The 22,600-nt window shown below is 41.9% G+C and overlaps 1 protein-coding gene across 3 annotated transcripts; it reads left to right on the top strand.

The window, feature by feature from the left end:
* The first annotated feature begins 5,787 nt into the window (after window positions 1-5,787).
* On the top strand, window positions 5,788-22,010 carry prx (periaxin). Of its 3 annotated transcripts, none has more exons than XM_079676100.1 (6): window positions 5,788-5,947; window positions 6,091-6,284; window positions 6,674-6,915; window positions 7,194-8,470; window positions 9,824-19,498; window positions 20,087-22,010. In XM_079676100.1, the coding sequence occupies exons 1-6, from the start codon at window positions 5,812-5,814 to the stop codon at window positions 20,371-20,373; spliced, it is 11,811 nt and encodes a 3,936-aa protein (XP_079532226.1). In that variant the 5' UTR covers window positions 5,788-5,811; the 3' UTR covers window positions 20,374-22,010. The 3 variants fall into 3 exon arrangements, with proteins under 3 accessions (XP_079532226.1, XP_079532225.1, XP_079532224.1); XM_079676099.1 differs by having other exon boundaries at window positions 7,194-8,503; XM_079676098.1 differs by having other exon boundaries at window positions 7,194-19,498.
* The last annotated feature ends 590 nt before the right edge of the window (window positions 22,011-22,600 follow it).

Genomic DNA, 22,600 nt, shown 5'->3' with positions numbered 1-22,600 from the left:
CGTCGTCAGATCTGATGCTCAAAGGGCGCCCTTTCAGCGCCCTGACCTGTGAGTTGTTGAGACTCGTATCCAAGGTGACGCTACAGTAGGGGATGGCTGCGTCTGCAGGTGTAGACTCCGGTGCTAGTGGATCGCCGGAGCTGTAGATTAACATTTGTATGCTTATTGTAGTTGTAAGGGCAATGCCTGTGGCACCATGGAGCATATGTGTGGGCTGGACCTGTATTTTACAGGAAAGGAGTGATCAGAGGGTCAAGTTGTCGATTCTTGTTCAGTTTTCATCTTCCTCACCCTCTCAGACTTTGAGTTGTCGTGAGTAAATCTGATTTTGTCAGAAATCGGGAGAAATGCGGGAGTGTCCCGCGAAAATCGGGAGGGTTGGCAAGTATGACACACACACACACACACACACACACACACACACACACACACACACACACACAATGTTCATATTTAATCTCCTGATTTTAAATGCCCTAGTATGGTTTTGTCACCATTTCCATAGCCCCACCAAAAATATTTTCCACCAACCGCTACTGCTTATACCACCTCTGATTATAGCCTATGAAAAAAACTATTAGAAATAGAAGGCTAAAGCTAACGTTAGCAGATAGTGACAATGTATGCTAGCTAGCTAGCTCAACGATTCCTTAAATAATATTGCCACAAAAAAACTTTTCAGTTCACATCACGCTCTGCCGCTCCGACAGAGAGCTCTGCTCTGAACACCTGAACGGCCCGTTCTAACAGCTGTTCACCAGCGGTCCAGTCTGTGCCACAGTGACTCCGGACGCACAGTTATTATTAACGAACGCACCCGTAGGTAATGTAGCTGCTGAAGCTAGACCATCATCTCGGAGCAGCAGAGCCTTATTATACATCCATGAGCAGAGCCGACAGGCAGGAAGACTCGAGCAAACAGCTCGTACTTTATTATAATATATAAAAAAAGAACACCATGCGTGTCATGATGACACATAACAGAGCAAAACTGAAACATAACATCTGAGATGTAACAACATAATACACTTTTTGGGGATGCTTGGGATGTGAGTGAGGGACACGGCTTAGAACGGGCGTGTCGCCTGGCAGGACAGGAGAGTGTGTGCACCAGTCTGCCTTGATCTATAAATTCATGTCCGTGACACTCACTGCTGCCCACAGCTGTTTTATAGAAGGAAATTCCTTCACTTCATGAAAGTGTTTTAACCACACACACCTCTACACACACATTACGGGTGTTATTTTCCCCATAAGGAACAAGTCGCTGCAAATTATCCCGCTTATTACACGGCCACATTCTCAACAAAGTAACGACATGATTCCCAATATTAATTTAAATGCTTTTATGGATTTAGAAAATGTTTTTATTGATTTAAAAAATAATTGTATTGATTTAAAAAATAGTTGAATGTATTGATTTAAATTGACATGCATCCGCTAAGAAAAATAGTCCGTTGTTACCGTTTTTTAAACAGTTTGCAGTCGGCAGTTCTCAGCTGTGTATTTACACAACTAATGGCCCATCAACCACAGCTCTCTCCCCCCCTCCCCCCTTGATCTTTCTTCTCCAGCAGCTAAATTAATTGTAGGTTACTCTGAGTGACAAGCTTACAATTAGACACAACACTGTAATTGCAAGTGACCCTCAGTTAGTTGACTTTTATGTTCAACTGCTAAATTCGTTACTGATAAAAAAAGGGCTTCTACTGTACCTAATTACCTTAACACTAGAACCGCCAGAGGTTTTTGTATAGGCCTACCTAAACCCGTCAAATCCCGCTATTAGAATGCAATTTTTAACAACATAGGGTGCTACATAACACACTTTCAGGAAAAGTCACGGACTGGGAGACTTTAATATTTTATTGAAAAAAAGTTACATTGCACACACACAACACACATCACACAAATTGACCCGATTGGCGGTTCTAGTGTTAAATAAACTCACTAATTAATGAAACCAGTTCAATACGCATTATTATATTCTTATCATTCTTTATGAGCGCAGAAATAGTCTTAAAATCAGATCTGTTTTTTAAATGAAATCTGACGGCAGGCAGTTAGCTCTGATCACCTATGATAAATGCGCCGCACCTAATCGCTGGCCATTCAGCCACAGACACTGTTCGAAATGGGGGGGAGCTAGGAGGAGGTTGGCTCCCCCGAAGAGGGAGGGAGCTCCCCTGAAAGCTGACTTTTAGATAAATAGGGGGAGCCCAAAACAATCGTGCATATTTGTGTCACACAGATTAGAAATGTTGAGTTTCTGTAAATAACAGTTCTTGAAATAAATAATAGTTATTGTTCATTACAGTTTCTGAATATTTGTTTTATATTTGTGAATATGTCTGGGTGTTGCCATCTGTACGTGGCGGCGCTGCATTCTTACTTACGTTGCTATGGTTATGGCGGTGATGCCAGCGCGGTATTTGAAATGTTCATATTGATATTTTTTTTAACTCTGGCTTTGTAATAAAAAATACGGCAAAACGAAAACAGCCGAGTGTCACAGCTTTTGGATTCACAAGCAAAGAAGCGAAGGAGTCTAAAACTGACAACGTGAATGGAAAACAACTTTTAGTTGGCCGGCTGCAAACGGCGTTAGGGTCGAGCTTGACAGCTCCAGACCGAGGGAGAGTCCTGCCGATGCGGAGCCTGGAGAGGCTTCAACAACGGCCACATCCGCCGGCATAGTGACACCGTCTGTATTAGTAGAAGAGTGTTTTTATAGCAATTGATCGCATCCGCGCTGCTGCGCCAGTCAACAGAGCGTGCGTGTGACATATTTAGTAGCAGGATGTGCTCTGAAAAATAGGGCTCCCCGAAAGCAAATGGGTAATCCGAAAACTGACAGAGCTCCTTCTATACAAATCAAACTGTAGACGGTGTGAAAGCACCTATTGTTTTAAATAATGGTCGGAATGTGACCTGTGAGCCTTCTGAATTACCGTGGGACAGCACATCCTAAACTAAAATGTTCAATCAATAAAGTAACATCTTATCTTATCTTAATGATATCTTCATATTAATAATAATAATAAATCATACAGTATGTGTCCGAAAGGGAGCAGGAGGAAGCAAACACAAAAATATACTGCATATTAAAGCAAACGATTGTAAAGGTTAAAGTATGAGCATAACAAATAAAGAAGTGTAATGTAAACATTTGCATTATAATTATGATTATTTAATATATAAAGACTATATATTATTGAATTACAAGATTAGATATACTTTAGTTGATCTAAAATATTGATGTGTTCAAATGCTCTTCAAAACACAACTGAAAGTCCATGAAACTTGTCTTTCTGTATTTGTGAATGAAGCGCCATCTCCTGGTTAAAAACTGAAATTGAAAATCTGGCAACGCCCTCTTGGAAAATAGTGGGAGGGCTTAACATTCCTCTATACTGGTCTTTGGCAGGTCGTAGGCAGGAAGCTGTAAGATTGAGTCTGAAATTCAGTGCTCCATCTGTGGCAGCGCTAATGTCAAAGACACAAACATTATATATTATATTTTTCTTTTACCAGGATGCAGTGACACAAATATTTGGGAAGGCTCAGCCTTCCCTAGCCTACAGTACCCGCCACCCCTGGATGTATCTCCAACGAGGCGTTTTGGGGAGGTATTTTCTGTGTTAGAGTTTTACTCGCTACAGGGTCTACTTTGAGGGTTTTGACTCCGCACACCGTTTACATGCATAAAAACCTTCATAACACACAAGGGGACGGGTAATAACCGGAAAAGCATGACATGGGACCTTTAAACAGTAAGAGTAGTAGTAATATTTCGTGAACCCTTTGAAGAGTACTGTCACCGGTGTGATCATTCTATAATATACAATTTAAGCCCGGGGGAGAAATGCTAACGCTAGCATCGGCGATCACCGATCTTTTCTACTTCATGCTATCTGCACAAATGGTTGACATTAAACATTAAAAAGACCAGGCAGTTCAGAGAGAAGCAAAGGAAGGCAGGCAGGCAGCTTTGCATGACATTCTTCTGGACGTGTTTCATTGTGGTGAAAGTAAGGGTAGTCAATCGTTTTGTTGACAAGACAGTAGTGATGGCCATCTTGGTGACGTGTGTTGTTCTGCGAGACCAGAGATGTAGTTCATTGAGCGTTTCACACAAACAAATGTGTTACTTCACAGTTTTACGACCCTTTTTTTTTGTTTTACTTGCAAAATTATCTTTTAAATTGACAAACATCGTATGTGTAATTCGTGGCACAATTCAAACGGGATCAAAAGATAATCTTTCTCTCTCCATTGACTTCAATACATAATTCTTTCGAAATAAGATCCCATGGAGGTTCACCGGAAAGGGGTGGACTTCGCCACTCTATGTGGAAATCCCCCTTCGATTCTATTGGCTCTAACGGTCAAAAAGAAATGTCAATCACCAAAATCAACCAATAGGTTCCAGACAAACAGTAAAAACGTCCATTTTCACCCAAATCACCTCAGAGGTGGAGTTTGTTTTTGTTAAACCTCTCTAAAAAGGTCAAATGTCACTTGTTTTGCATCAATCTTGATACAGGGTACTTATTATATGTTGTACTTTGGATTCCTAAAGCTTTTAGTCTACCTTACCATCATCCAAGGGTAGTTTTCACTATAAGTAAAAAAGAATTCTTGCACAGGCACTATAATTGACAGTTTTTTACTATGTTCAGTCTGAATTTTCTTTAAAATAAAGAAACATCTATATTGATTCTGACTTTTCTACATCCAATTCACAGGTTTACCATTATTTTGAGAAAAAAGATTATAATTTTCCCCTTTTAGAAGGGAAGATATGGTCATTTGTTCTGGGAATGTCATTTTCGAGCCTGAAACCTGAAAAACAGGCTCAGTGCTTAACAGGTTAAATTATTTCCTTTGGTCACTCACTGGAAAAAGAGAATGGGATCCAAGAATAGAGTGAGCTTTTTCTCCGTGGTAGTTTAATGCATTAAATGGATTCAGGAGCAAAGTGTGACATGTAACTGTACAACAAATTATGCACCCACTCAAGCAAGTGGGGCAGCAGTGGCTCAGGGGATAATAGACCTCTACGAATCGGACAGTCATTTGTTCGATCCCCACCCCCTGCAGTCAACATGTCAAAGTGTCTTTAGGCTAGGTATATCAAATCCCGAAGTTGTAGGGTGTTGAAGTGTATGCTTTGGATAAGAGCGTCTCACATTTAGTGTAATGTAATGTTAAAGTGAAATAAGATCACAGAGTTCAAGCCCTTGTGCTTTTAAAACATTGCTACTCTGCAAATAATTAAGAAAAATACTGACAGATGTACATTCGTTGTCTGATGATATATTGATAACATTACGGAGTCCAGCATCCACAGAGTAATATCTTTAATTCATCATTTATCGTTTAGATACTAGTAAATCTAGTAATGTATTATTGTCTAAGCCACTCCCACTTTATGATCCAAGTATCATATCTATTTATTCCTTGGTTAATAAAACCAATACATTAAATAAAAACATTTCTTCAACAGCTGTAAAACAACTGACCAGTTCTCCTGGTCAATGCCTCTTTGATGTCAAATAAAGTGTGAATATGCAGTTTTACTGCAGTCTAAGGTGTGTGTGTTTGTGTGTGTGTGTGTGTGTGTGTGTGTGTGTGTGTGTGTGTGTGTGTGTGTGTGTGTGTGTGTGTGTGTGTGTGTGTGTGTGTGTGTGTGTGTGTGTGTGTGTGTGTGTGTGTGTGTGTGTGTGTGTGTGTGTGTGTGTGTGTGTGTGTGTGTGTGTGTGTGTGTGTGTGTGTGTGTGTTAGTGTGTGGAAGAAGCCTCTCCATCCATGGAGATCGTGGTGGAGACGGAGGCGGAGGCTGGAGCCAGCGGCTACAGTGTGACTGGTGGAGGACAGCGAGGGATTTTTGTGAAAGATGTCCTCAGAGACTCACCAGCTGCTAAACATCTCAGTCTCCAGGAAGGTACCTGTCATCTTTATGAGCACCTACAGTGAACATTCTGTAGTGTAAAATGAAACGGTCAAATGGTTAGCTACTACCATTGCCACTCCCCTACGGACATTTTGAACACTGGACATAATAATTCAAATGTTCTCTGTGTTAAGGGGACCAGCTGCTGAGTGCCAAGGTCTACTTTGACAACGTGAAGTATGAAGACGCTCTGAAGATCCTTCAGTGCGCCGAGCCATATAAGGTCAGCTTCCAGCTGAAGAGGATCATCCCTGGATTAGAGATCTGCGTACGGCCTCGTGTTCCCAGTGTGGAGGTCAAAGGTCCCAAAGCCAAGGTGGCCAAAATGGTATTTAATTATATTATGTTATATACATACATATCTCTGCTAAGCAATCCATGGTAAACATTCGTGCGGGAGGAAGTTTGGGGGTTAACTTGGTAATATGATTAATTTGCACAAAAAGAATGAACACATCAAGGTTTCCAGATGTAATACGAGAGTTAATCTTGACAGCCCTAATTATTAGTCCGTATGTCTGATTTATAATTCTAAACTCAATTGAGTCATTTTCATTTTCGTCCAATCTTCTAGTCCCAAATTAGATTTAAAAAAACGTATTTTCCAAACAATTTCAGTTGTCAATCGATCAACCTAAAGCTAGTGCCTTAACAGTTAGTACCATACTCAATTTGAAAGCCTTTGGCTGAAACCTCTTGCCTTTTATGATTTATCAGAGTGTGAAGGGCAGCAAGCAGTTCAAGGCCAAGAAGATGAGGGGTGGGCGTTTTGGTCTGAAGAGGCTGAAGGAGAAGCGCAGAGAGGAGCTGGTGATCGAGGGACAGCCTACAACGCTGGAGATGAGTGACGTAGACGTGGAGTTTTCTCTCCCAAAGTTCAAACCGAGGAAGAGCACTAAGGCTGAAGCAGAAGGAGCCGAGGGAGCAGCAGCTGAGGGGAAGGCCAAAAGGAGGATCAGGTTGGCCTTGTTTGTGTCCTTTTCATATTGAAATTGTTAAAATGACCCTCTGATCTAACTTGTGTAGGTGTTTAGAAACATTATGAGGCTAAAGAATAGTTACAAAGGTACCACAATTCTATACATGTTTTTTTTTCAAAAACATCATCAAATTATTATCGGAAGACTATTCTTATTTTACACAGTACAGTATTCTTTACAAAACATTTTGGAATGTTTGCTAAAAAAATGTGCTATGTCACAGTGTTTTTTCTTCTTCTCTCCTTCCATTCTCCTAGGTTTCCCCACATGAAAACAGAGGTTCTCACAGGGGACATCACAGGAGGTAAAGTGGAAACAGAACATCTCCAGGGAGAGGTGAACATCTCTCCACCTGAGATACCTGGAGCTAAAGTGAAAAACAAAGTAAAAGGACACAAGTTCGGAATCAACTTCCCTAAGAGCAAACACACAAAGTCAGGCTCAGCATTGGAGACTGGATCTGTGGAGCTGAAGCCCCCTGGGGTGAACATCCAGCCACTGTCAGTGGAGTTTAGTTTGTCTGGAGATAAAAACATAGACATGGAGATGGGAGGAGTTAAGCTTAATACGCCTGATGTGGAGTTTGCACTACCTTCCGGAAAAGCTGAGGCATCTTTGCCCGCTGTGAAGGGAGAGGCTAAAATCAAAGCTCCTAAGATCAACATCAAAGGAGGCTCTGATGCAGAGGCTACAAGTGGTCAAATGAATGTAGACTCAGGCAACGGAGATGCAAAGCTAAGAATGCCAAAGTTGAAACTGCCAAAAGTTAGACTCTCACGCCATTCGGATGAGATAGATGGTGAGATTAAGGTGAAAGCCAAAGGTATGAATGTGCCTCAAACTGACATTACACTTCCAAAAGTAGAACTCAAAGGAGGTGGTAAGATCAATCTCCCTGAGGCAAATATTTCAAAATCAAAGATGGAAGTTGATCTCTCTGGAAACGCTGCATCTGTTGAAAGGCCTTCTCTTGATATTTCTTTACCACACGTGAAGGGAAAGTCTGACATGAAGATTTCACTCCCAAAGTACGAAGGAGCTGGGAAGACAGCAATCAAAATGCCTGCCATGGACATCTCTGGGCCTGAAGTAGATTTGGAATCTGACACTGGATGCAGAATTCCTGATGAGGTAGAGGGCACTTTCACAGGGCCCAAAATCTCCAGGCCAAAGGTTGACATCTCATTACCAAAGATGGGTCCATCAAATGTGAACATTGAAAGTCCAGAAGGTGGAGGACAATTAGGTCTACCTTCTGTTCACATCGCTCTCCCAAAGGTGGAAGCAGAGGGGGACGATGTAGATATGCATTACTTTGTTGGTGGAGATGGGAAGTTCAAAATGCCTGAGTTTGACATATCTCTTCCAAAGATGAAGTCACCAGAAGGAGAAGTACATTTTAAAGGAGAAGGCTTTAAGTTACCCATGGTAGACCTGATACTTCCTGAAGGCAAAACTGGAACAACTGATGTTGGAGGAGGAGGAGCATTTCAGTTACCAACGTTTGACATCTCCATCCCTAAAATGAAGACAGGTGAGGTGGACATCGAAGGCCCTGAAATAAAAGGTGGGAAGATCAAAATGCCCACTGTTGATATCTCTGTTCCCAAGGGAACCGTAGAGGAGCATTTGAACATTGGGATCAGTGAATTCAAAGGTGGTAAATTCAATATGCCCTCTGTAGACATTTCTCTCCCAAAAGTGGAGGTACCTGAAGGAGACTTGAACTTAGAATGCCCCAAACTTCCTAATGTTGACTATTCCCTTCCCACGGCAAACTTGGGGGGCAACATGGAGTTAGAGAGCAGTGTTGGTAGTGGAGCCAAGTTCAAGCTGCCAACTTTTGAAAAAACACTCCCAAAGATGAAAAACAAGGAAGGAAAGGTTAATATTCAAGGACCTGATATTAAAGGAGGAGCAAAGTTCAACACGCCTTCTTTAGATGTGTCACTACCAAAGATTAAGATGCCTGAGGGAAATATTGGACTTGAGGGACACTCCGTTGATATCTCTCTTCCAAAGGGGAAAGTTGAGGTTTCTCTCCCTACAATTAAATCAAAGAAAGGTGACATCAAAATCAAGGGATCAGACAAAAAGGCTGGGGAAATGAAGATGCCAACTATTGACATTTCAACCCCATCAGGAACATCACAAAGCAAATTCACTGCTGAGGGTGAAGGAAGAGGTGGTGAATTAAGCTTGCGATCTGCAGACATCGCTCTTCCTGCAATAAAAATCCCTGAAGGAGATGTGAATTTACAAGGGCCAAAAGTCAAGGGTAGGACATTTCAAATGCCAAAAATCAACTTCTCGTTTCCCAAAGGAAAAGCAAAGGGAGATATCGACATTGATGTTCACTCTGGAAAAGATGGGAATTTTGAAATACCATCCTATGATATTGGATTACCTAAAGGAAAAGTCAAAGGCTCTAAGCTTAAGGGAGGAAAAATCAACATGCCAGACATTGACTTGTCTCTCCCCAAAGGCAAGGCTGACCTCAGTATTGAGGGTCCTGAGGCAAAAGGAAGAAAACTCAAAACACCTACATTTGATGTTTCACTTCTGAAAATGAAGCTGCCAGAGGGCAATGTCGAAATTCCCAAGGTTGATATTTCACTCCCAAAAGGAAAAATAGCGGGAGATGTAGATATGCAAGGTCCTGAAATCAAAGTTGACATGTCCCTCCCTAAAATGAAGTCTCCAGAGGTAGATATCAGCCTTGAGGGTCCTGATGTTAGAGGAGGAAAGTTTAACTTGCCAACTGTTGATGTTTCACTCCCTAAAGGAAACCTTGGGGGGGACCTTGATGTGGAGGGTCCTGAGGTAAAAGGGAATAGATTTAAAATACCAACATTTGATATGTCTTTCCCAAAAATGAATTTCCCAGACGGTGATGTCGAACTTAAAGGCCCAGATACCAAAGGAGAGAAGATTGCGATGCCAGACATGGATATTTCACTTCCCAAAGTAAAAGCAGGAGGAGAAATGTCAGGACATGCTGGGAAAGGAGGCAAGTTCCATTTGCCCTCTTTTGATATCTCTCTTCCCAAAATGAAAGCTAAGGGGCCAGAGGTCAACATGGAAGGTCCTGAACAGAAGGGAGGAAAAATCGACATGCCAGACATTGACCTGTCGATCCCAAAGGGAAATGCTGATGTAGATCTCAATATTGAGGGTCCTGAGGGAAAAGGAGGAAAATTCAAAATGCCCAAATTTGACGTTTCACTTCCAAAGATGAACCTGCCAGAGGGCAATCTGGAAATGCCAAAGGTTGATATCTCACTCCCAAAAGGAAAGGTAAAGGGAGATGTTGACATAGAGGGACATATGGGTAAAGGAGGCAAGTTGCATATGCCCTCGGTTGACATGTCTCTTCCTAAAATGAAGGTAAAGGGAGTTGATGTTGATATTGAAGGACCTGACTTTAAAGGTGACGTTTCACTCCCCAAGGGAAGAGTTGAGGGCGACATCGATGTGGAGGGTCCTGAGGCGAAGGGTGGTACATTTAAAATGCCAACATTTGATGTCTCAATGCTAACAGTTAGTCTCCCAAAGGGTGATGTCAAGCTTAAAGGCCCGGAAATCAAGGGGGGGAGGATTGAGATGCCAGACATTGATATTTCACTGCCCAAAGGAATGGCAGGAGGACACATTGAAATCGAAGGACATAGTGCAAAAGGAGGCAAGTTCCATATGCCCTCTGTTGATATCTCTCTTCCCAAAATGAAAGCTAAGGGACCAGAGTTAAATATTGAAGGTCCTGAAGTTAAAGGTGGAAAGCTAAACATGCCTTCACTTGATGTTTCTCTACCCAAAATAAAATCTCCCAATGTAGATATCAGCCTTGAAGGTCCTGATGTTAAAGGAGGAAAGGTCAACATCCCAACTGTTGACATTTTACCTGCCAGAGGAAGGGTTGAGGGGGAGATAAATGTTGAAGGCCCTCAGTTGAAAGGAGGGAAATTCAAAATACCAAAATGTGATGTTTTTCTACCAAAAGCGAGTCTACCAAATGTTGATGTCAATGTAGAAGGAACCGACTTGAAAGGAAAAATGTATATGCCAACTGTTGACCTTTCACTTCCAAAAGGAAAAGCAGATGTGGATATAGACATTGATGGGCATGGTGGTAAAGGAGGCAAGTTTCACATGCCCTCACTCGATATCTCTCTTCCTAAAATCAAAGCAAAGGGACCTGATCTTAATATGCAAGGTCCTGAAATCAAAGTTGACATGTCCCTCCCTAAAATGAAGTCTCCAGAGGTAGATATCAGCCTTGAGGGTCCTGATGTTAGAGGAGGAAAGTTTAACTTGCCAACTGTTGATGTTTCACTCCCTAAAGGAAACCTTGGGGGGGACCTTGATGTGGAGGGTCCTGAGGTAAAAGGGAATAGATTTAAAATACCAACATTTGATATGTCTTTCCCAAAAATGAATTTCCCAGACGGTGATGTCAAACTTAAAGGCCCATATACCAAAGGAGAGAAGATTGCGATGCCAGACATGGATATTTCACTTCCCAAAGTAAAAGCGGGAGGAGAAATGTCAGGACATGCTGGGAAAGGAGGCAAGTTCCATTTGCCCTCTTTTGATATCTCTCTTCCCAAAATGAAAGCTAAGGGGCCAGAGGTCAACATGGAAGGTCCTGAACAGAAGGGAGGAAAAATCGACATGCCAGACATTGACCTGTCGATCCCAAAGGGAAAGGCTGATGTAGATCTCAATATTGAGGGTCCTGAGGGAAAATTCAAAATGCCCAAATTTGACGTTTCACTTCCAAAGATGAACCTGCCAGAGGGCAATCTGGAAATGCCAAAGGTTGATATCTCACTCCCAAAAGGAAAGGTAAAGGGAGATGTTGACATAGAGGGACATATGGGTAAAGGAGGCAAGTTGCATATGCCCTCGGTTGACATGTCTCTTCCTAAAATGAAGGTAAAGGGAGTTGATGTTGATATTGAAGGACCTGACTTTAAAGGTGACGTTTCACTCCCCAAGGGAAGAGTTGAGGAAGACATCGATGTGGAGGGTCCTGTGGCGAAGGGTGGTACATTTAAAATGCCAACATTTGATGTCTCAATGCCAACAGTTAGTCTCCCAAAGGGTGATGTCAAGCTTAAAGGCCCGGAAATCAAGGGGGGGAGGATTGAGATGCCAGACATTGATATTTCACTGCCCAAAGGAAAAGCAAGAGGTGAAATGGAAATTGAAGGATATGCTGGAAAAGGAGGCAAGTTCCATATGCCCTCTGTTGATTTCTCTCTTCCAAAAATGAAAGCTAAGGGACCAGTGATTCATATTAAAGGCCCTGAATTTAAGGAAGGAAATATCAACATGCCAGACATTGACCTGTCAGTTCCCAAAGGAAAGGCTGGCATCAGTATTGAGGGTCCTGAGGTAAAAGGAGGAATATTCAAAACGCCTACATTTGACGTGTCACTTCCAAAGATGAACCTGCCAGAGGGCAATGTCAAAGTTGAAGGACCAAAGATTAAGGGAGGAGAGATCTCAACACCAGATGTTGATCTTTCAGTTCCTGTTGGAAAATTAGAGGGAGATATCAGCTTTGAAGGACCGTCTGGAAGGGGAAAGTATGAATTGCCAAAGGTGGACTTATCTGGTGTTGGGCTCCATATGCCAACTCTTGACATAAATCTCCCCAAATTTGATCTTGACCTTAGCCTTCCCTCTGGTCATAAAGACAAAAGCCTCAGAGTGGACACCTCTGGGCCCGAAGCATCAGGAGATTTAAAGATGTCTGGTCTCATAGGAGAAATCAATCCAGCCAAGGTGAAAGTAAAGTGTACAGACATTGCGACAGGTGGTGTAGAAGCTCCAGGTGCATCCCTCAAACCTCCTACTATCAGCAGTGTTCTTAAAGCCCAGGGAGGCAGGCCTTCTTCAGGGGGCAGCTTTGATCTGCCTGATGTTTCCCTCAAATTCCCAAGTTTCTCTCTACCAAGGTTTGGTGGAAAGTCTAAGAGTGGTGATTTTGCAATGTCTGTCCCCAAAGGAGACATTTCCCTCAGCTCACCGCATGTGGAAGGAGAGATAAGGGCACCATCAGTAGAGTTTGATGGGGACGGAAAAGTCAAGGTGAAAAAACCTAAAATTAAAATGCCTTCATTTGGTGTATCCAAAAAGCATGCAGATATATCCGTGTATTGTCCTGATGTGGATGTTAAAGTTAAAAAGGGAAAATTCCCCAAGTTTAAAAAATCACCAAAAAGTCAGCTCCCAGAAGGAGGGGTTGATGCTGAGCTGGGGGCAGATGTTGAAGGGAAAGGTGTCTTCCATGCCCCTGACATCACCCTCAAACTACCAAAGTTCTCAATGCCAGGATTTGGCTCTAAAGAGAAAGATTTAGTTAAGCAAAGTGTTAACTTTGAGTCTAAAGCCAAGGTTAAGGTGCCCTCTGTTGAGTTGTCACTACCAGCAGCTAATACACCAGAGACTGAGGTTTTGTTACCTAAAGCAGAGGTGGATGTCTCAGAGGCTGATATCAGAGGTTATGAGGTAAGCCTCAACATTCCAAAAATGCCAACAATTGACATTTCCATCCCCAAAGTAGACCTGGATGTGTCCCTGCCTAGAGTAGAGCATGATGCAAAGACTGATGGAAAAGGAGGCAAATTCAAGTGGCCTGGAATCAAGATGCCTGACATTGATCTGTTCCTTCCTAGAGGGAAAACTGGGGACCTAAAAATACCAGATGTTGACATCTCTCTGGCTAAAGGAAATATTGAGGGTCCAGATTTTGGAATGGAAGGAGGAGCCGTAGGCAAATTCAAAATGCCGCACATGAGAATTCCCAACATCGACATCTCTCTGCCCAAGGGAAAGATTGAAGGTCCAGACATTGAAATGGAGGGAGGTTCTGGAGGAGCACTCAAAATGCCTCACATGCAAATGCCCAACATCGACATCTCCCTGCCCAAAGGAAGGATTGAGGGTTCAGAGATGGAAATCGAAGGCGAGGATGGAAAGTTTAACATGCCTCATCTCAACATGCCTTCAGTTGACATTTCACTTCCCAAAGGAAAGATAGAAGGTCCCGATTTTAAAATGGGGGGAGGTACAGGAGGAAAGTTCAAAATGCCTCCCATGAAAATGCCAGATGTTGACATTTCTCTGCCCAAGGGAAGGATTGAAGGTCCAGACGTTGAAATGGAGGGAAGTAAAGGTGGAAGATTAAAAATGCCTCACATGAAAATGCCCAACATTGGCATCTCTCTGCCTAAAGGAAAGATTGAGGGTCCAGATGTTGAAATGGAAGGAAGTCAAGGAGGAAAGTTCAAAATGCCTGATGTGAAAATGCCCAACATCGACATCTCTCTGCTCAAAGGAAAGATTGAGGGTCCAGATGTTGAAATGGATGGAGGTACAGGAGGAAATTTCCAAATGCCTCAGATGAAAATGCCAGATGTTGACATCTCTCTGCCCAAGGGAAGGATTGAAGGTCCAGATATTGGAATAGAAGGAGGAACCGGAGGAAAATTCAAAATGCCGCATATGAGAATGCCCAACATCGACATCTCCCTGCCCAAAGGAAGGATTGAAGGTCCAGACATTGAAATGGAGGGAGGTTCTGGAGGAGCATTCAAAATGCCTCACATGCAAATGCCCAACATCGACATCTCCCTGCCCAAGGGAAAGATTGAAGGTCCAGACATTGAAATGGAGGGAGGTTCTGGAGGAGCATTCAAAATGCCTCACATGCAAATGCCCAACATCGACATCTCCCTGCCCAAAGGAAGGATTCAGGGTTCAGAGATGGAAATCGAAAACGAAGATGGAAAGTTTAAAATGCCTCATCTCAACATGCCTTCAGTTGACATTTCACTTCCCAAAGGAAAGATAGAAGGTCCCGATTTTAAAATGGATGGAGATACAGGAGGAAAGTTCAAAATGCCTAACATGAAAATGCCAGATGTTGACATCTCTCTGCCTAAAGGAAAGATTGAAGGTCCAGATGTTGAAATGGATGGAGGTACAGGAGGAAAGTTCAAAATGCCTCACATGAAAATGCCAGATGTTTACATCTCCCTGCCCAAAGGAAGGATTGAGGATTCAGGCGTTGAAATGGAGGCAAGTAAAAGTGGAAGATTCAAAATGCCTCACATGAAAATGCCTAACATTGGCATCTCTCTGCCTAAAGGAAAGATTGAGGGTCCAGATGTTGAAATGGAAGGAAGTCGAGGAGAAAAGTTAAAAATGCCTGATGTGAAAATGCCAGATGTTGACATCTCTCTGCCTAAAGGAAAGATTGAAGGCCCAGATTTTGGAATAGAAGGAGGAACCGGAGGAAAATTGAAAATGCCGCACATGAGAATCCCCAACATCGACATCTCACTGCCCAAAGGAAGGATTGAGGATTCAGACGTTGAAATGGAGGGAAGTAAAGGTGGAAGATTCAAAATGCCTCATATGAAAATGCCTAACTTTGGCATCTCTCTGCCTAAAGGAAAGATTGAGGGTCCAGATGTTGAAATGGATGGAGGTACAGGAGGAAAACTCAAAAGGCCTGATCTGAAAATGCCCAACATCGACATTTCCCTGCCCAAAGGAAAGATTGAGGGTCCAGATGTTGAAAGGGATGGAGGTACAGGGGGAAAGTTCAAAATGCCTCAGATGAAAATGCCAGATGTTGACATCTCTCTGCCCAAGGGAAGGATTGAGGGTCCAGAGATGGCTATCAAGGGAGATGGTGGTCAATTCAAGATGCCACATCTCAGTATGTCCTCTGTTGATGTTTCACTTCCTAAAGGAAAGATCGGTGATCCGGATATTGAAATAGAAGGAGGCACCGGTGGCAAATTTAAAATGCCGCACTTGAAAATGCCCAACATTGACATCTCTCTTTCCAAAGAGGATATCGAAGGTCCAGGCGTTGAAATGGAGGGAAGTAAAGGAGGAAAGTTCAAAATGCCTCACATGAAAATGCCTAACATTGGCATCTCACTGCCTAAAGGAAAGATTGAGGGTCCAGATGTTGAAATGGATGGAGGTACAGGAGGAAAGTTCAAAATGCCTGATGTAAAAATACCAGATGTTGACATCTCTCTGCCTAAAGGAAAGATTGAAGGCCCAGATTTTGGAATAGAAGGAGGAACCGGAGAAAAATGTAAAATGCCGCACATGAGAATCCCCAACATCGACATCTCTCTGCCCAAAGGAAGGATTGAGGATTCAGACGTTGAAATGGAGGGAAGTAAAGGTGGAAGATTCAAAATGCCTCACATGAAAATGCCAGATGTTGACATCTCTCTGCCCAAGGGAAGGATTGAGGGTCCAGAGATGGCTATCAAGGGAAATGGTGGTAAATTCAAGATGCCACATCTCAGTATGTCCTCTGTTGATGTTTCACTTCCTAAAGGAAAGATCGGTGATCCGGATATTGAAATAGAAGGAAGCACCGGAGGCAAATTTAAAATGCCGCACTTGAAAATGCCCAACATTGACGTCTCTCTGCCCAAAGAGGATATCGAAGGCCCAGGCGTTGAAATGGAGGGAACTAAAGGAGGAAAGTTCAAAATGCCGCATATGAGAATGCCCAACATCGACATCTCTCTGCCCAAGGGAAAGATTGAAGGTCCAGGCATTGAAATGGAGGGAGGTTCTGGAGGAGCATTCAAAATGCCTCACATGCAAATGCCCAACATCGACATCTCCCTGCCCAAAGGAAGGATTGAGGGTTCAGAGATGGAAATTGAAGACGAAGATGGAAGGTTTAACATGCCTCAACTCAACATGCCTTCAGTTGACATTTCACTTCCCAAAGGAAAGATAGAAGGTCCCGATTTTAAAATGGGGGGAGGTACAGGGGGAAAGTTCAAAATGCCTCAGATGAAAATGCCAGATGTTGACATCTCTCTGCCCAAGGGAAGGATTGAGGGTCCAGAGATGGCTATCAAGGGAGATGGTGGTAAATTCAAGATGCCACATCTCAGTATGCCCTCGGTTGATGTTTCACTTCCTAAAGGAAAGATCGGTGATCCGGATATTGAAATAGAAGGAGGCACCGGTGGCAAATTCAAAATGCCTCACATGAAAATGCCAGATGTTGACATCTCTCTGCCTAAAGGAAAGATTGAAGGTCCAGACGTTGAAATGGAGGGAAGTAAAGGTGGAAGATTCAGTCCAGATGTTGAAATGGATCAAGGTACTGGTGGAAAATTGGAAATGCCTCACATGAAAATGCCTAACTTCCACATCTCTTTGCCCAAAGGAAGAATTGAGGGTCCAGTGCTGGAAATAAAAGGTGAAGGTGGAAAGTTTAGGATGCCTCATGTCAGCTTGCCTTCTGTTGATATTTCACTTCCCAAAGGAAATATAGAAGGTCCAGAAATTGAAATGAAGGGAAGTAAAGGAGGAAAGTTAAAAATGCCTGATGTGAAAATGCCAGATGTTGACATCTCTCGGTCTAAAGGAAAGATTGAAGGTCCAGATATTGGAACGGAAGGAGGTACAGGTGGAACATTCAAAATGCTTCACATGAAAATGCCCAACATTGGCATCTCTCTGCCTAAAGGAAAGATTGAGGGTCCAGATGTTGAAAAGGATGGAGGTACAGGAGGAAAGTTCAAAATGCCTCAGATGAAAATGCTAGATGTTGACATCTCTCTGCCTAAAGCAAAGATTGATGCTTCGGGGAAGGAGATCAAAGGTGATGGTGGAAAATACAAGATGCCACATCTCACCATGCCCTCTATTGGTATTTCACATCCCAAAGCAAAGATTGAAAGTACAGATTTCGAAATAGAGGGAGGTGCAGAGGGAAAGATCAAAATGCCTAGCTGGAAAATGCCAGATTTTGACATTTCTCTGCCAAAGAAAAAAATTGAAGGCCCTAAAGTTGAAATACAGGGAGGTGAAGGAGGAAATGTCAATATGCCTGATGTACACCTATCTATCCCTAAAGGAAAACTGGAGGCTGAGGGAAGAACCAGCAAGCTACCGCATATCAAGATACCAAAAGTTGATATTTTACTTCCTAAAAGTAAAAGTAAAGATATTGAAACATTGAATCCATCCTGTGAAGCAGAGATCAATGTACCAGCTGTTGAATTAGGAGGGGAAATTGTGCCAAAAGTGTCATCACCGGAGTTGGACATCGATGCAACACTGAGTAGACCTAAACAAGGCACAGAAGCTCTTGGGGAAGCTGACTTGCATGTTGAGGGGGAGCACAAAGGCCTCAAACTTAAGATACCTACAATAGACATCAAATGTCCAAAAGGCGACCTAGAGCTGGATTTAGGACTTTATAGAGCAGAGGGCAAGAAGGACAGGAAAAAGATGGAACTACCTGATTTAGATATCAGCACAGCAGGAACCAGCAGCAAAGTAAAGGGCCCTAAAGTCAAAGGAACAAAATTCCACATTGGGATGCCAAAAAAGAAGACTGGTCGAGATGTAAAAGCAGAAGGAAAAATATGCAAAAACTGCGGTGATGAAGATTTAGGTGGTCATATCAAACACAAATGCAAGAGAAAAGAAACATTTAAGTACGAAGTTGAAATTGAAACAGATAATGGACATAAAAATAACAAAGGTCGTGTTAACATCCCAGTACCAGAGTGTACGTTACCAAGTGTTTGTCTGACAAACAAACAAGGCTCGGCTGACTTTGGAACAGCGGGAGAGGGTGGCTTCTCATCATCCAGAGCAGAAATTAGAGTGCCCAGGATTCCAGACATAGATTTTGACATAGGTACAACACAGGATGAAGATGAGGACGGAACAGAAAAAGACAAGAAAGTCAAAATCCCGAAGTTTGGGGTCCCATTACACTCCATCTCCTCTCCTAAGGGAAAAATGAATATCACTGGGCCAGAAATTCAGTATGAGGGTCCTAAAATGCCTAAAGTAAAGAAAGCTGTATTTTTCTTGGTAAATCCTCCTCAAACAGGTGAGCCCACTGCATGCTCACACCTCCCAAAAGAGGAGACGACAGCTCAGGCTGAAACAGAAGGATTTAACGTGAAGTTGCCAAAAATCATAATGAAGCCAAACTTTGGGAAGTCTAAAGAAAAATCAGCTGCTGTGTCGTTTTCTCCGAGCAAATCAGGGTCCTTTGATGTCAATCTTAAGGGTGACGGTTCAAGATCCAATTTCAATGGTGCAAAAGATCCTCACATAGGCTCCAAGGATGATAAAGGGACATTCAGCGGCAAAATCAATCTTCCAAAGGTACAGTTAACATCTCCATATGGCATGATGTCTGTAGAGGGGGAGGACTCTGGTATGAATATGAAACTGGGAAAGGATTTACCAACAGTACACATGGAGGAATACACTAAAGAACTTAAAGTAAAATCAGGCAACATGGCCTTCTCTGATTTTAGTGAGGAGCTCCCAAAGAATGTGGTGTCATCTCATGCCAGAACAGACATGCTGGACAGGGACAGCTCAGAGTCCCCTGCTAGTTTCACCATGGAGTTTAGCTCTGCAAAAGTCCAGACATGGAGCGAGGTCGAGAGCCAAAGCAAGGAACCCGAAGAAAGGGAGTCTTCCACCTGGTTCAAGGTCCCTAATTTCAACCTGAAGCCACACTCCACAGGTAAGGATACCAAAACTTCAAACGGTGATCACAAGACATTTGAAAAATGACACATAGACTTTTGCAAAGGGTTGACGATATCCAAGTCCTACTGTAGGTGTCTTATCATGTGACTGACTTTCAGTATAACTCGTGCAGTATTTACTTTTTGGACGTTTGTTTCTTAGTCTTTCACCAGTTCTCTGAACATTGAAATGCAACACAAAACCACTGCATCACTCCTATTTCAGAGACATTGAATAATTGCACAAGTCTTTCAAAAATAATAGTAATTCACAAATCAAATAAGTAAATTACTTAATACCTGTTTCTTTCCTTATTTCACTATTTTGTCATATGTTGTTACAATTGGCACTACATTATACATCATCAGCAATTTATCCTTGCGATTTTTTATGTGTTGTGTTTTTGTGTTTATCATATAAATTAATAATATATTCTTTATATATAATATATAATATGTATATCCCCTGCTACTTCTCTGCTACATAAAACTAAGTTTCTTTTCTGTCATGATTTCCTAACCTCTCATCCTTTCCTATCCTTGCTTCCTTTCTTCTACCCACCTGCTTGTCTCCTCCCCTCCAGGCTTCCTCCAGATAACCCCCGAGGGTTCTCCTCAGGCCCAGCGGAAGGGGGAGGTGGCAGGTGAGGCTGATGTCTCAGGGTCCTTCTGCCTTCACACCTCAGGGCTCGACTTTAGCACGCAGGAAATATCTGAGGAGCACCAAGCCTCCTCCGCTGAGGAGGGAACTGTCACAATGGTGACCAAGACCACCAGAGTCACCCGTCACATGGTTTCCTCTGAGACACGAACAGGTGAATCTTCAGCCACCACGACAACAACTCACAAGGTGTCGGACTTTAAATACTGAGGATGCTGTAATCATATCTTAAATGTCTTTAAATCTTGTTGGGTTTCTTGGTGAGGTTGCAGTGTTCTTGTAACCTAGGCTAAGCCTGCGACGTGGCAAACCTCGATTAGGTAAAGGTCTTTCTTTTTTATTTTAATGGGTGAGATATGAATGTGATGAAAAAACAGTTGCATTTCATCAATCGGCATCATTGTCATTATAAAACGAACAGAGTAATATGTGCTTCCTTTCTTCTCATTTTAAATGTAATTTTTGTAACTGTTGTTCGAGTTTTGTTAGTTTAGTTTGTATTATTTATCAGATTTTGTTTGGTTTTAAAGTTTTCACTCTGAATGTAAACATGTCACACTGCTTGATTATTTATTGTTGTTTGTTCACAATGCGCTGGAATGAGTCATTTACTCTCATCAGTATCATGGATTTGACAATTATTTGAACTGCAACAGTACAGGCCAGAGTAATATTCATGTAAATACAACCATATCATTGCTTTTATGAAGCAGTATTCCCTCGATTAGAAATGTAATTATTTTCATATTCACCGGTCAGGAGAAGAAGTTATATTGTGTGACCTAATAATAACCTGTTTTTTGTCTTGAAGGAAAAGTGTGAGCTTTTTGAGATTATAGGCTAATCTCATTTGCTGCCATAGTTTTATATTTGACGCATTTAGCTGATGCTGTTACCCAGAGACAGTCACGGTGCGTGAGCAGGACACTCTGGAATCTTTTCTTGCTGTGGGGATCAGACCTGTGACTTCTGGTTTAAGGTTCATACATTTACTGTAGGCCACCCTGCTGCTAATCAATTTTATATTCATGTTTTTACTGTAGACTGCCAAAAAACACACTGCTGTATATTTTGTGTGTTGACTCTTGGCTTCAAGATACACATCCTGACTGATGCTGATGTTTTGCAACTCATCTGTGAACTATGTTGTGTTTCAGAACATCAATAGCAGGCTCAGAGGACTTTTGGGGATTAGGGTGCTGTTGGGTGCTTTAACAAAATCACTGAGAGTCTACATTTTAAACTGTAAAACTTTTTCTCTTGAAACTTAAAAAAAGGTCCTCAAAAAATGATGTTACTTTCAGGCTGCTACAATGACATTTCAATTATTGATCAAAATAAAAGTTGAGGTTTAAGCCTTTTGCCATCTTTAAAAAACATGTTTGTTGACTACACATTTAGACATGTAAAGTTAATTCCCAAATGCAATATAGTACCTACACAAAAACAGCTTCTTTAATGATACTGGCATCAAAGTAGAACTTTTGAAAGCTACCGATTGTATTCACATCTCATAGCCATTGTCAGTCTCACAGGGTACACAATACAGAGCTACTTTTAAGGTGGACAGTCTTTCATTAACATATTTTAAGACTGGGCCTGTTCCTCGGATGTAAAGAGAAAATAGACATTTAAAAAGCCGGAGAGAAATAGCAACAAGGTCAAGGTAACACACACCTATTAATTTCTATTTGTATTAGGATTTTTACCTTTCTGATTTTATCAAGTCTTCAAGTTTATTTTGGATTATAAAGGGTTTCAGTGCCAAGTGTTTTTGTCAAAGCTGCATTGGAGAGAATGTTTAAGATGTCAATAAATAATAATCAATAAAATTATATAATTTTAAAGGACAGTTTCCTGATATTTTGACTTTCACACCGGATACATTATAAGTAAGATAAAAAGCTGACTTGCCGTCTTTATTTAGCGAGACGACAACAACAACAACAACCTCATGTCTAACATGCAAATCCAACATTATGTTGCTAATAATAAAAAAAGTAAATGAGTAGCATTTTAAAATGTATAATGTTGGTGCCCCCAGGTGATGATATTAAATAACAGAAGTGCACGCCCCCTACAGCTATGGTTATTTTTAAGTTTACTGCAGTTTACACATCTCTATTAATGGATTACATGTTGGATGTATACATGAGGACCAATAACTCTTACTTGTTAACATGAACTGGAAAGACTGCAGGACCATAAACTGTACTGTAGGCATCAAATACAGAAGCAGAATACATTAACAAAAAACTGAAACACATATTCTCACCTCAAGGAAAAGAGGGAGAAAAATCATCTCCTAACCAGAGACCCAAAAGCACATGGATTAGCCTTTTTAGAAAAATTCCTGAAGAGGAAGAGACAGTGATAAACTATGGACACCGGTGCATGACGTCTTCCCATGCGTGTGTGCGTGTGCGTGTGTGTGCGT

The sequence above is a fragment of the Notothenia rossii genome (assembly GCF_949606895.1).
Source record: "Notothenia rossii genome assembly, chromosome: 4".
Classification (NCBI taxonomy): Eukaryota; Metazoa; Chordata; class Actinopteri; order Perciformes; family Nototheniidae; genus Notothenia; species Notothenia rossii.
Note: the sequence above shows the minus strand (reverse complement) of the source record. Positions and strands in the feature narration are given on the sequence as shown.

Excerpts from the sequence above, each read along its gene's own strand:
- prx (XM_079676098.1), top strand. The coding sequence starts at position 5,812 with ATGGAGATCGTGGTGGAGACGGAGGCGGAGGCTGGAGCCAGCGGCTAC. Across the intron at positions 6,916-7,193 it reads AAGGCCAAAAGGAGGATCAG|GTTTCCCCACATGAAAACAG; the intron begins GTTGGCCTTGTT and ends CCATTCTCCTAG. Across the intron at positions 19,499-20,086 it reads CCTGAAGCCACACTCCACAG|GCTTCCTCCAGATAACCCCC; the intron begins GTAAGGATACCA and ends CCTCCCCTCCAG.